This window comes from Alosa alosa, chromosome 5 (assembly GCF_017589495.1).
Source record: "Alosa alosa isolate M-15738 ecotype Scorff River chromosome 5, AALO_Geno_1.1, whole genome shotgun sequence".
In the NCBI taxonomy this organism is placed as follows: domain Eukaryota; kingdom Metazoa; phylum Chordata; class Actinopteri; order Clupeiformes; family Clupeidae; genus Alosa; species Alosa alosa.
This window is the reverse complement of record NC_063193.1, coordinates 951,236-964,450: the sequence shown is the minus strand read 5'-3', so window position 1 is coordinate 964,450 and position 13,215 is coordinate 951,236. Positions and strand designations below refer to the sequence as shown.

The 13,215-nt window shown below is 41.5% G+C and overlaps 1 protein-coding gene across 2 annotated transcripts in view; it reads left to right on the top strand.

Moving 5' to 3' along the window:
* Positions 1 to 13,215, top strand: part of dnah10 (dynein axonemal heavy chain 10) — a 344,245-nt gene that overhangs the window by 260,954 nt on the left and 70,076 nt on the right. For both annotated transcript variants that reach the window (XM_048242756.1, XM_048242755.1), the window contains 3 exons: positions 1,182 to 1,455; positions 1,882 to 1,986; positions 2,118 to 2,272. In XM_048242756.1, coding sequence (XP_048098713.1) covers positions 1,182 to 1,455; positions 1,882 to 1,986; positions 2,118 to 2,272 — 534 coding nt within the window. The remainder of the gene's footprint in view (positions 1 to 1,181; positions 1,456 to 1,881; positions 1,987 to 2,117; positions 2,273 to 13,215) is intronic.

Genomic DNA, 13,215 nt, shown 5'->3' with positions numbered 1-13,215 from the left:
TAAAGGGAATGACAGATGTCATTCTCATTGGTTTCAATGATGTTACGCCCAAAACACACCCATGACTAATTAAGAAACCTAGGAACGCCTTGTTGCGCCGGACGTTTGATAATGAAAACACTCCCAATGTGGACTGGACATCCTACTAAATTTAAATAAGCTTTTGACTAGTGACCATTTGCTTTAGACTGTCACAATAGGGCCCAATGATATAGAACACAAATCATATTGTAGAAACATACATCATCATATGAGATTTGCCACTATGTGACTCAAAAATAGCTTTTGTTAGCATAAGTGACATGTCGCTCTGTCTGCCCTCGTTGTCTAGCTGTGTGCCATCCTGAAACATCTTTAAATTCAGGACCATTAGCCTAACACTCATTTCAATTTGGGGCCAAGTCTCCAATACAAAGTAGCCTGGGCTATTTGAAGAGTCAGTTTATTGCACATCATTTTTACGTCATTTTGAATAGCCACTGCATAGGCCTACCCGTGTTTGACATCATTTTTACATCATTTTGAATAGCCACTGCATAGGCCTACCCGTGTTTGTTGGCGTGTTCTCTGTCTTGATTCAGTGCTGACAAAACTCAGCTTACCCTCTCTGTTTCTGGTCCTGCGCTGGTCCACGCTGGGCCATGTCAACCCATCCCATAACCACTCATTTCATGTATAGCGCCACCTAGTTAAAAATGAAAAAGCAAAAATGAGATTGACTTCTGACCAGGTTTCTCTTGGTCAGTGGCGTAATGCATTTTAGGTAGTGTACGATAGTGAGTTTTAGATAATGCGCCAGACCACACCCCTAGGCGCATTGTTTAAAAAATAGATGTGCAAAATATGAAAATAAACTTTGCGCCTGCCAGGGTGGGAAATAGGGGCCATAGATAGATTGAAACCTTTCAAAGCCATTTGAATTGATTGATTGATTAATTCCTGAAGCTGAAGACAATAATGCGCTATAAACTCTTTCCAATATATATGCTAGGAAAACTATTACAACATTGTCAGGTCATTGAGGCAACAGAGTATTCAAAATTAAAGCACAACTAATTAAAATCAACCTACTTAACTATCAGATTAGCTAATAACTCATTACATTCAGCAAATAATGGTTTATCATTGTTAGACTTGGACTGAATCTGGGGTATCTCTTGTATGTTTCTGAACCATTTTAGGTGTTTGAAAAGCTGAAGTTGGCAGAGAAGACATCTATTGATATTGACAAGCTTCGTGATGGGTACCGTCCAGCAGCAAAACGTGGTGCAATTCTTTTCTTTGTGTTGGCAGAGATGGCTTTGGTTAACAGCATGTACCAGTACTCCCTTGCCTCTTTCTTGGAGGTGTTTGATTTTTCACTTCGCAAGTCACTGCCTGATTCAGTCTTACCTAAGAGGTTGAAGAACATAATGGACACCCTCACTTACAATGTCTACAATTATGGATGTACAGGTTAGTTGGGGTTGAGGGTTACTACAGTGGAAACTGCTCCACTTTTGTTGAGACTTTTGTCAGATTACATTATGTGCTTACATAATTGCTAATGTCTCCAATGTTTTCTCAGTTAGCCTTTTAAAATGATATCAGATTAGTAGACAGAATGTGCCTTTGGAACATTGGACAGATGGTTACTGATAATTGGCAATGTAGATATTGCATTAAAGATCAGCCATTTCTTTCTACAAACCTTTTGCAATTATGTAAGCACATAATGTAATCTGAAAACTGCCCTGATTAAAAAAAAAAAACAATGCAACTGATCTGGTATTCTGTCTATAATGGAGTGGATTGGACACTACCCTAAACTTTTGACCAGTATTATATATCGTATATCTCAAGTTTTCCCACTTGGTTTTTTTAACTCACCTGTCCTTTCAGGTCTGTTTGAAAGACACAAGTTACTCTTCTCCTTCAACTTGACCATTAAGATTGAGCAAGCAGAGGGCAGAGCTCCTCAAGAAGAATTAGAGTTCTTCCTTAAAGGTCAGTGCCTCTTTACAATATCATATCAGAAGACACATTAACGTAATGGCTGCCATGATAATAAATCTGTTATCAATTATTTAATTTTTTGATATGAAGATAAAAGAAAAGTTTTGTTTGCCCATGTTCAGGCAACCTCTCTCTAGAAAAGAGCAAACGGAAGAAGCCTTGTGCTTGGTTGCCTGATCAAGGTTGGGAAGATATTGTGAGACTGGCTGAGCTTTTCCCTGCTACATTTGGCAGCTTAATGGATGACATAGAGAACAATCCCTCGGATTGGAAAGCTGTGAGTAATGCACTGCAAAAACTGCTTATCTAATAAAATCTTAACCAAGTGTTATTAATCCAGGGTTCCCACGGGTCATGGAATTTCTGGAATATCATGGAAATTTGATAAAGTCTATTTCATACATGAAAAGTCAGGGAATTTTATCATTTGTGGGGCAAAATCATGGAATATCAAGGAATTTTGTTATAGCAGTTTAAAATGTATTTACCAAAACGTTATGCAAACATATGTCCATGCAGAATTGGTGTATATCTGCACTGCAAAAACTGCTTAATCTAATAAAATCTAACAAAGATTATTAATCTTATGTCAAGATAAAAAAAACATAGTTTGTATTGTTTTCAGTATAAAGAGACTTACCTAGGGCTTTCTCGTGAAATCATTTGACCTAGACATCTGATCCTGAAAACAAGCATTTTTTTCTGCCAGTGTGTTAAGTAAACTTGTCTTGATAAGACTCCTTAAAATAAGTCTTCTGAAATTAAGACAAAATGATCTTTCGAGAGAGCGCTAGGTAAGTCTTTTACTACTAAAAACAACATCAAATAGTTTCTCACACAATTGACAACAGATAAAAAAAAAAATTGCAGTGTAAACTTTTGTGTATAAATGTATATACAGTTAGGAACAAAATCATTCATACCCCTGGCAAATATTGATTTAATGTTGATTTTCTCTTGACCAATATATTTGTTCTGACTGAAAATGACACTGCCGCATGCCAAAAGGTTGTAAGACAATGTGGTATAAAAACATTGAATCAGAAAAAGAAGCGTTTTCATCTTTTTTAACATTTTTATGAAAAATGTTGTGTCCAAAATTATTCATACCCTTTTGTGCGCCCACAGTGAGTGTGTTCTAGAATGCCAAGGGCGAGTATGTATGCCCAAGGAGGTGCATTTATAAACAAGATATATAGTGCAGTACAAGATACAAGGATACAAGGAAGTTTATTGTCACATGCATATAGTTACTGGAAGTAAGAAATGCAGTGAAATTATGTCTGGTGTCAGCCTATTTGTGCATTAATGGGGGGGAGGATTGGGATTGGGTGGGGGCACCAACAAGGAGCACCAAGAGCAACAGGGGCAAGGAAAACTCCCTTACCAAGGAAGAAACCCTTGGGCAGATCCCACGGCTCAAGGGGGCTAACCCAACCGCCAGGGTCTTGGTGTGTGTGGGGGGGATGACAGGGGAGATGGGATAGTGTGCTGTGTATGTGGGGAGAGGGCAGTGTGCAATATGTGTGTTGGAGAAGCTTCCTCATGAGACAATGTGCTGTGTATTGGGGGGCAGTGTGCTGTAAGTATGTTGGGGATGTGTGTTGGAGAAGCCCTGATGAAATAATGTGCTGTGTATGTAGGGGGCAGGGACTTACTATTGCAAGCAGAGTACTGTATGTAATGTATGTGAGTGATGACAGTGAAGATGTGTGTGTGGGTGGGAGGAGTGGAGCAGTGTGTGTGTGTAGTGCAGGTAGGTGGGTAGGTGGGGGCAGTGTGCTGTAAGTATGCAGAGGATGAGTGTTGGGAAAGATCCCGAAGACAATGTGCTGTGTATGTGGGGGGCAGTGTGCAGCAAGTATGTAGAGGAGGCTTACTGTAGCAAGCAGTGTGCTGTATGTATGTGAAGTGATGACAGTGATGATGTAAGTGTGTGTGTTGGGGTCAGGGACTTACCATTGCAAGCAGAGTACTGTATGTAATGTATGTAGTGATGACAGTGAAGATGTGTGTGTGGGATGGAGTGGAGCAGTGACTGTGTGTGTGTGTGGGTAGGTGGGGCAGTGTGCTGTAAGTATGTAGAGGATGTGTGTTGGAGAAGATCCTGAAGACAATGTGCTGTGTATGTGGGGGTTGGGGGGGGTGCAACAAGTATGTAGAGGAGTGCTGTATGTATGTGAAGTGATGACAGTGATGATGTAAGTGTGTGTGTGTTGGGGATGGGGTGGGGGGCAGAAAAGGCGAGGCAATCAAGGACATGGGTAGATGGAGGAGAAATCAAAAATAATAAATAAAAAGTGTGCAAAAGTTGGAGGAAGTCAGATATGTGTGTGTGTGTGTGTGTGTGTGTGTGTGTGTGTGTGTGTGTTTTGGCGTGTGATGAAATAAGAAAATAAATAAAAGGTCTGTAGCATAGGGAGAGGGATGTAAAAGTGCTAAAAAGTCTTGTAGGTGTGTGTGGGTGTGTGTGTGTGTGTGGGGGGTGCTGATGAGTGCTGAGGAGTGAATGAGTGCAAAGTCAGTATAGTGTGAGTTCAGAGTTGGGAAATGTTTGAGAGTGCTGAGGAGTGAATGTGTGCAAAGTCAGTATAGTGTGAGTTCAGAGTTCGGATGGCCTGGGGATAAAAACTTCTCCTGAGTCTCTCAGTTCTGGCTTTGTGACTACATAGGCGTCTTCTTGATTTCAGCGGTAGGAATAATCCATTGTTAGGATGAGAAGAGTCCTTCAGAATCTTTTGGGCTCTTAGGAGTACTCTTCTGGAATAGATATCTTGTAGAGCAGGGAGTTGAGTTCTTATAGCACGCTCAGCTGAGCACTCTACTCTCTGCAGAGTACTACAATCTCTAACTGTGGACCAGGTGATGATGCTACCAGTTAGAACACTCTCAACCGCTGAAGTGTAGAAGGCCTTCATGATGGATGTAGAAACTTTGAATTTCCTTAGCTGACGAAGGAAGTAGAGTCGTTGTCTGGACTTCTTCAGAACATATTGAGTGTTAACAGTCCATGTTAAGTCTTCAGTAATGTGGACACCAAGGTATTTAAAACTTGTGACTCTCTTTACAGGTTGCCCGCTGATCATTAGTGGGGTGTAACTGTAGTTCTGCTGCTGCCTTCTGTAATCCACTACCATTTCCTTGGTTTTATTGATATTCAGTGTCAAGCTGTTAGATTGACACCACTGTGCCACCTCATCAACCTGATCCAAGTAGAACTGTTCATTGTTGTTACTAATCAGGCCCAAGATCACTGTGTCATCTGCAAACTTGATGATGGAGGTATGACTACTGTTGGCTTTGCAGTCATGTGTGTAGATGTTGTACAGCAGTGGACTCAAAACACAGCCTTGGGGAGCACCAGTGCTGATGGTTAATGAGTCAGATGTCAGACCCCCCACTCTAACCACTTGTGAACGGTTGGTGAGGAAGTCAAATATCCAGTGACACAGGGTGGTGTTCAGTCCTAAGGCCTTCATCTTTGTGACCAAGGTGAGAGGTACTATCGTGTTGAATGCTGAACTAAAGTCAATGAACAGCATCCTCACATAATTCCCATTCCCCTCCTCCAGGTGAGTTAAGGTGGTGTGCATGAGGTTTGAGATGGCATCCTCTGTAGACCTGTTGGCTCTGTAAGCAAATTGGAGGGGGTCGAAGGAGGCAGGGAGGGATGAGCAGATAATGTTTTTTCACAAGCTTCTCAAAACACTTCATCACTGTAGACGTCAGGGCTACTGGGCGGTAGTCATTCAGACATGATGGACTTTTGTTTTTCGGTACTGGAACAATAACAGACTGCTTGAGGGAAGTAGGAACTGTCTCTTGAGCCAATGATGTGTTAAAGATATAAGTGAACACAGGAGCTAACTGAGCAGCGAGGATTTCAAAACCCTGTTAGAAATTCCATCCGGTCCAGTAGCTTTTCTACAATTTACCCTCCCTAAAGGCATTGCTCACATCGACCTCAGAGACACAGAAAGGTGCATCCTCATTTGCTTCACATGCTGCAGCTAGTCCAATATAGTCTGTGTTTTTCATGTCAAAGCGAGCATAAAAGCATTAAGTTCATCAGGGGAGGGCTTTACTCACATTCATCATAGGAGGGACTTTCTTTCAAAGCCAGTGATGGTTCGGAGTCCTTTCCACACTCGTGCTGGATCACACTCCAAGAAATCAGCTTCAACTCTGTCTCTAGCGCCGCTTAGCATCTTTAATTGCACTCGTAAACTATAAGATGCTGCTTTGTAATCCATCATATCCCCTGAAATAAGCCCAGCATTATAAGTCATGGTGCGTGTCTTTAATGCCGTTCTCACTTCTCTATCCACCCATGGTTTCTGGTTAGGAAGCTTGGGATCTTTACAGTTGGGATGATGGAATCAGTTAGCATATTGATGTAACTCAATGATACTTCCGTAAACTCATTGATGTCAGCAGAGTTCGTCTTGAACATCTCCCAGTCAAGCGTTGCTAAGGGCGTGCCCTGTAGCCTGGCTTCGATTGGTCAGTCCAGCTTGACCTCCTTTTCGTCACTGGGGGTCCGTCCGACTTCTCTGTTTGTACAGAGGCAGTAGGAAAACATGCATGATCTGATTTTCGAAAGCTGGTAGAGACTTCGCTTTGTAACTGTTCTTGAACTGTGTGTAGCAGTGATCCAGTGTGTTGTCACCACGTGTAGGGAAGTGAATGTGTTGAATAAATTCAGGCATGGACCGGTTCAGATGTACTTGATTGAAATCACCGCCACAATAAAGCGCAGCTTCAGGGTGCGTGTGTTGTTGTCTATTTAACACTTCTTGCAATTCTGAAACCGCAGCATCTGTGTTGGCTTGTGGAGGAATGTAGACAGCGTTGAATATTACGAAGTAAACTCACGGGCAGGTAGAAGGGTCGACAGACGATCGCTAGCTGTTCTAGATGAGGCGAGCAGGACTTTGAGAGAACGGTGACATTTCTAGGATCACACCACTTGCTGTTAGTCATGATGCAAACACCGCCACCTTCGATTTTCCAGATTCCTCAGTCCTGTCAGAGCGAAGCAACAGAGAAAAAAACTCCACGGAGTGATGGCACTGTCGGAACAAGTTCAGTTAGCCATGTCTCAGTAAAAGCATAGAATGTTACAGTCCCTGATGTCTCTTTGAAACTGTATCCTCGCTCTTAGTTCATCCATCTTGTTCACAAGAGACTGGACATTGACTAGGGAGAATGCTAGGCAGTGGAGGCCTATGAGCTCTATTCCCAATCTGTTACGGGCCCCGGCTCGTTTTTCCTCGGTGTTTTTTCCTTCTGCGCGAGATCGTCTCCATGGTTCCCTGATACATCTCAGAGAATCTCAGTCGGCCAGGTAGAATCGTCAATTAAAACATCCCGAAACAAAAAAGGCAATTCATTTCCGATGTTTCGGAGTGTAACGCCATCATACGTAATCAGTGCAGTGGAAAAGTGCAAAAAATTAGGGGTTAATAAAAGGTAAAAGAGTAAATATAAGCACAAGGAGCAACCAAAAAGGCGTCCGAACGCGGCGGCGCCATGGCAACAGAAAGCTAGATATAGATGATGTATACAGTTAAGAAGGTAGATTGGTTTACAGTGATATAAATTAACTATAAATATGTACTATAAATATTAGCAGTAACCTTTTAAGAGCAGAATAGATATGGATATAGATCATTTCTATATCATGTTGGGATAATCTGGGTGGGTGGGGCAGCCGTGGCCTATTGGTCAACGCTTCAGACTTGTAACCGGAGGGTTGCCGGTTCGAACCCCGACCAGTAGGCACGGCTGAAGTTCCCTTGAGCAAGGCACCTAATTCCTCACTGCTCCCCGAGCGCCGCTGTTGTTGCAGGCAGCTCACTGCACCGGGAATAGTGTGTGCTTCACCTCACTGTGTGTTCACTGTGTGCTGAGTGTGTTTCACTAATTCACGGATTGGGATAAATGCCAAGACCAAATTTCCCTCATATACATATACATGTAATATATGTACAGTGTATTGCACAGGTTTATGGGCAGGCTATGGAATATAAAAAAAAGATATATACAGTGGGCATCGCTTTCAAATGACCACTTCAGTCGCGCATTACGAGGCGTGAAGCTGCGTGAAGCTTTAGTACCACTTTCAGCCACTGTGCGTCACTCTGCCACTGTACATCGCTCTGCCTGCCTGCCCCTACTGAAAAAAAGCAGGAGACTTGCGAGTAATCCCAGCCTACTAATTCAATAACAAAAATAAATCATGCATAATTAAACAATACCTCGATTTAGGCTACTTGGGTATGTCTTAAGGCTTGACTACACGGTGGTGACGAAAACGAAATCGAAATTTGCTGTCTACATTATTGTCAGTGTTGGGGTAACGCAGCTACATAAATCAAAACAGTGGTGTGATAATTGAGCCAGTAGAGAAATAACTGTTCAGAATTAATCTGTAGCCTTGGGTAGGCTTCTGCAGAAAAAACAATGTTGTTGCCGATTTAATACTATCTGGCGACGATTTTAACAGAGGCTACTTAATGGGGCTTAGACAACTATGACCCACGTTTGGTTTTAGTAAATTAATTTGCCCTACTTCTTGACTGCAATGTAGTCAATTGACTCCTTGACATGTCATTTTATTTTTCTGTACCGTAAACAAATACATCTGCTTTATGCGCAGGAATTACATTCATATTTGGCTGACTTCTGCAGGCGCCAAAAAAACCACTGCCAGGCCATCCTTAAAAAATATTTTTTTGTTTGCGTGAACCCAACCAACCCTGTCAATTTAGAACCGACCCAAATATTTTTTTTTCCCCTTTTAGTCCGACCGACTTGCGGTTGTAAACTTATGCGTTAAGACCGACCGATTTTTTTTTTTTACTCTAAACAACCAATACAAATAAAATACTATTTATTTTAGTAGGCCTAAGTATTGTGAATATAAATTGCCTACATACAAACGTAGGCTCTCTTAAATAAAACCCTGTGGGCGTCATCTCTACACCATTGGTTTACGCATGTCACACTATGGCCTATACGCTTCGTTTCATTCACACAAACATCTCGACGCTTATTACTTGGCACAAAGCTCTGGAAGAACTGTGCATAACTGGAGGTACACCTGTTATCTGAGCAGTCTGTATGTCCTCATTTTGCGAATGCGAGGACAATATGAGTCTGTTGCATAGATGTCTGAGTCACGCATAATGTTTGAAAACCACTGGCTCGTAATCACAATAATTTAACACACGACAGTTGAATACTTCATCATGTTCCCATGCCTACATTTTGGTGAGTAGCATAGAGATCGTTAAAACAATAAAGTATGGCTCTCCGTTTGGGACATCGAAAACTTTCGACTATTTTTAATAGGGTAGACTACCGTTGGAGATGCTGACTTGCAAAGGCCTCGGGATAACACGTTATCTCCACTATCATCAGTCAATGCCTCCTTGATCAAAGTGGGGAATGAAAGAAAAAGTTTGAGAACCACTGGCTTACCAAGTTACCTGCAGTCCAGAACACACAGAATATTGCAACAGAAAGTTGCCTTTATAATCAACTACTATTTGTTCCAACAGCATTCAAACAAAGCCTTTATAAAAGTGAAAAAAATATATTCCATAAGAAGTAAAATAAAATACTGTTACTGTAGTAACTGTATCCCAAGCTTCAGCCCCCCGTCTGTGACAGGCAGGCGTGACACCGCTAAATTCTCAGCTTGTTTATACCCCCACACTGAACGCGTAAGACCGCTAGGGCCATCACTGTGGGGGCGGTAGCTAGCCTACTCTCTGGGATTTAAGTCAAGCAATATAACCATACAAATGTTTCAAAATGAGTAATTTCGGCTTTGTCTGAACTGGCCATTGTAGGCTATGTAAAAAATAAACAAGTAGGCATAGTCCCTATAGCCTAGTAGCCTAATGAAACATACTGGATTGATGTAGTATCTTTGTAACATTATTAAATTAATCTGTTACTATGCCTATGCCTACGTTTGCAAAAGAGAACATTTTAATTTGATTCACAATAATGTTACATTTAATTTATGTTGACAATGAGTAGCCTAGTTTTGGTTGTTGTTGGTGGCGTTATTGCATGTTAGTTATGCCTACAATGCAAAATTGCTTCCTCGATTGGAAGCTCCTAGCATTAGGATTTCAAAACAGTGAGAAATGCCACAAAACCGGTTTGTGAATAGGTCTGTGAGTTAGGAGTCCTCTTGACTTCTTTTAAGCTGTCACAGCTGGTGGGAAGGTGTGATTTGTTGGGGGCAGGGTCGGATTAACTGGGCACAAATGTCTGATGCCCCCCCCTGCCCCAGTCAAGCGTGAATCGGGTGGTCAGTTAATAGGCTATGCGAAATAGTTTTCAACATTTTGAATATTAGTGTCGGGGGTGAATTAGGAAATGTTCTCAAAGTAGCCTTATAGCTGAAAGCTGCTTGGGATCCCCCCTGTCAAGCAATATAACCATACAAACGCATGCACTCATTCTTTCAAAAGGAGTAAATTCGGCTTTGTCAGAACTGAGCTGTGGACGATTAACGACCACGGCATGCCCAGTGAAAATAAATTAGCATAGCAACACAGACCCAGCTTCTCTCGGCGTCAGTCACTGACTTGAGCGAAACACAGAACCGGTTCTCTCTCGGGCAGTCACTGACAGTAGCCTAGAATAAATGCATGGGGAAAAAACTTCCCCATGACAAAGACATCGTAACACTAAGTTAATATTTTGTCACTATAACATACATCTGTCCTTTGTCAAATGTGTTATGTTCCAAGTAGCCTACTGCGTAACTCTGCTTCATAAAGTTGAACAAATACATTTGCTTATTTCACAGAAAAATATAAATAGCCAGTTAGGGGCTAGCAGAGTTGGTAAATAATGGTAGGCCAACTGAGTGAATACAAACAGGGGAAATTCTTTCTCTAGTAGCTGAGTAGCCTCAGGTGCGCACTAGAGATGCGCGGATGCAGAGGTGGAAAGTAACGAAATACATTTACTCACGTTACTGTATTGAGTAGTTTTTCTGTGTATTTTGTATTTTTTAAGTAGTTTATAAAATCGGTATTTTAAATTTTACTTGATTACATTTTTGATTGTATTGTACTTCGCTACATCAAAAATCCCATCCGTTACTTGAGTAAAAAAAAAAGTTAATACTAACGAAAACAGAAAGGGAGAGAAAAGAAATCGCGCCCTAAACCACTAGCCTAGTGATAATGATCAGCATGTAGCCTACAACAGGACATGAATCAAGCTGGCGCCATGCAGTCTTTCTGAAAGTGATGGGAGATGGAGCTGGATCACGAAATGCATCAGATTACATGTGTAGCCTAACCTATGAAAGTGTATTTTCCGCTATTTCAATGGGTTGTCTCAGTTCGTTTTAGCACTAATGATAGCGGAGATATTCAAGCAAACACCATGGGATTTAGGTGTTTTGGCGTTTGTGCTCACCTTTCTTTGGAAAGAAGTTTATTAGCAGTTGTTTCCCCTCATTTTGATGTCTCTCTTTTTAATAACCTGACTTGGCTTTCTTGGAGAAAGACATTGCACCAGCAGCACAACAATTAGCGGTCCACTACTAGCGATGCTCAACTAAATAAACAAAAGATAGACTACCTTATGAATCGTGCAGGCGGACTAAACCATTTAGCTCTTTAGCAAGGGAGAGTGAGTGACCTTAGACAGTTTTCACTGTTTTGTATACAAAATCAGTCAGTCAAACTTTAAATTTCGTCTGACATTCATTTTGACATTTAATTTGGAAGTTAAAATATTCAGGTAAAATAAATATATGGTGGACATATAGTCATATATATTTTCAGTAATTAGCTTAAACTTCCAGTGAGTTTATTCAAAATTTTCACTACACATTATATTAACACGCATATAAAAAATCCAAAACATAAGAGTTATGTGTATTAAAGTGGAATGACACAGGAAAAAAGTATTGAACGTGCCTACTGAAATTTCTTCAATACTTTGTGGAAAAGCCTTTAGACAGCTTCAAGACATTCCCTGTATGACAAAAGGTATTAGTCACAGTATCAGGTGTGATTTTGGTCCATTGTTCTAAACAGATTCCAGGAGGTCCCTCTTGTGAATCCTGATCTTTAGTTACTTCCAGAACTGTTTAATTGAATTTAATTGAATTGGCTGCCTTCAAGTCTTTCTGGAGCTTTCTCCGAGTGGTCCTTGGCTCTTGGAATTGACTATCCTTCTGACACCCTGGTCAGAAATATTGCGTGGCCGGTTGATGATGCAGTGATGTTTCTTCCACTTGCAGATAATGGCTCCCATGCTGCTTACTCAAAGTCAAAGTCAAAGTCAAAGTCAGCTTTATTGTCAATTTCTTCACATGTTCCAGACATACAAAGAGATCGAAATTACGTTTCCAACTATCCACTTGTGAAGACAAGACATATTTGACCAATTTTAAGTCCACAGACAAACAAACATTCAAGTAAACAAAAAAAGTAAATTAAGTAAATAAGAGGGCACATATAATAATAAATGAAAAATAAGAGCAGCAAAAATTTTGTTGAAATTGTGCATAGACAGTCAATAAAATACTAGGCAAATACTGTAAAATACTATAAAAATACTGTTTGACCTAAGTAATAAAGAAAGTGGCATAGTGGTGCAAAGTTATGTAAGAGCAGCAGAAGTGTTGTCAGGTTTTCAGGACAACAACACCAAGTTGTAAAGTGTACAAGTGTGCAAGTGTTCAAGTGTGCAGGTGGAGTAGTGCAGGCGACCATTGTGGGTCCAATGTCCAGGATGTTATGTAGCTGAGGGGTGGGGGAGGAGGGAGAGAGTTCAGCATCCTTACAGCTTGGTATGAAGCTGTTGAGTGAGTCTGGTAGTGCGGGGGGCGCGGGCTTCTGTACCTCTTCCCAGGGCAGTAGATCAAACAGATTGTGGCCGGGGTGACTTGCATCACTCACAATTTTGGTGTGCTAGCGAGGGTGAGGTGGGTGGTGTAAATGTCCTTCAGGGAGGAGTGAAGCATAATGATCCTTTCCGGCTGTGTTCACTATGCATGCAGGGCTTTCCTGTTGTATTCAGTGCAGCTTCCGCCCCCACCTGCGATACAGCTGGAGAGGGGATGCTCTCAATGGTGCCTCGGTAGAATGTGGTCATGATGGCTGGTGGAGCACTTGCTGCGCCTGAGTTTTTGGGAAGTACAAGTGGCTGAGCTCTCAGCCATGTGATGCAGTG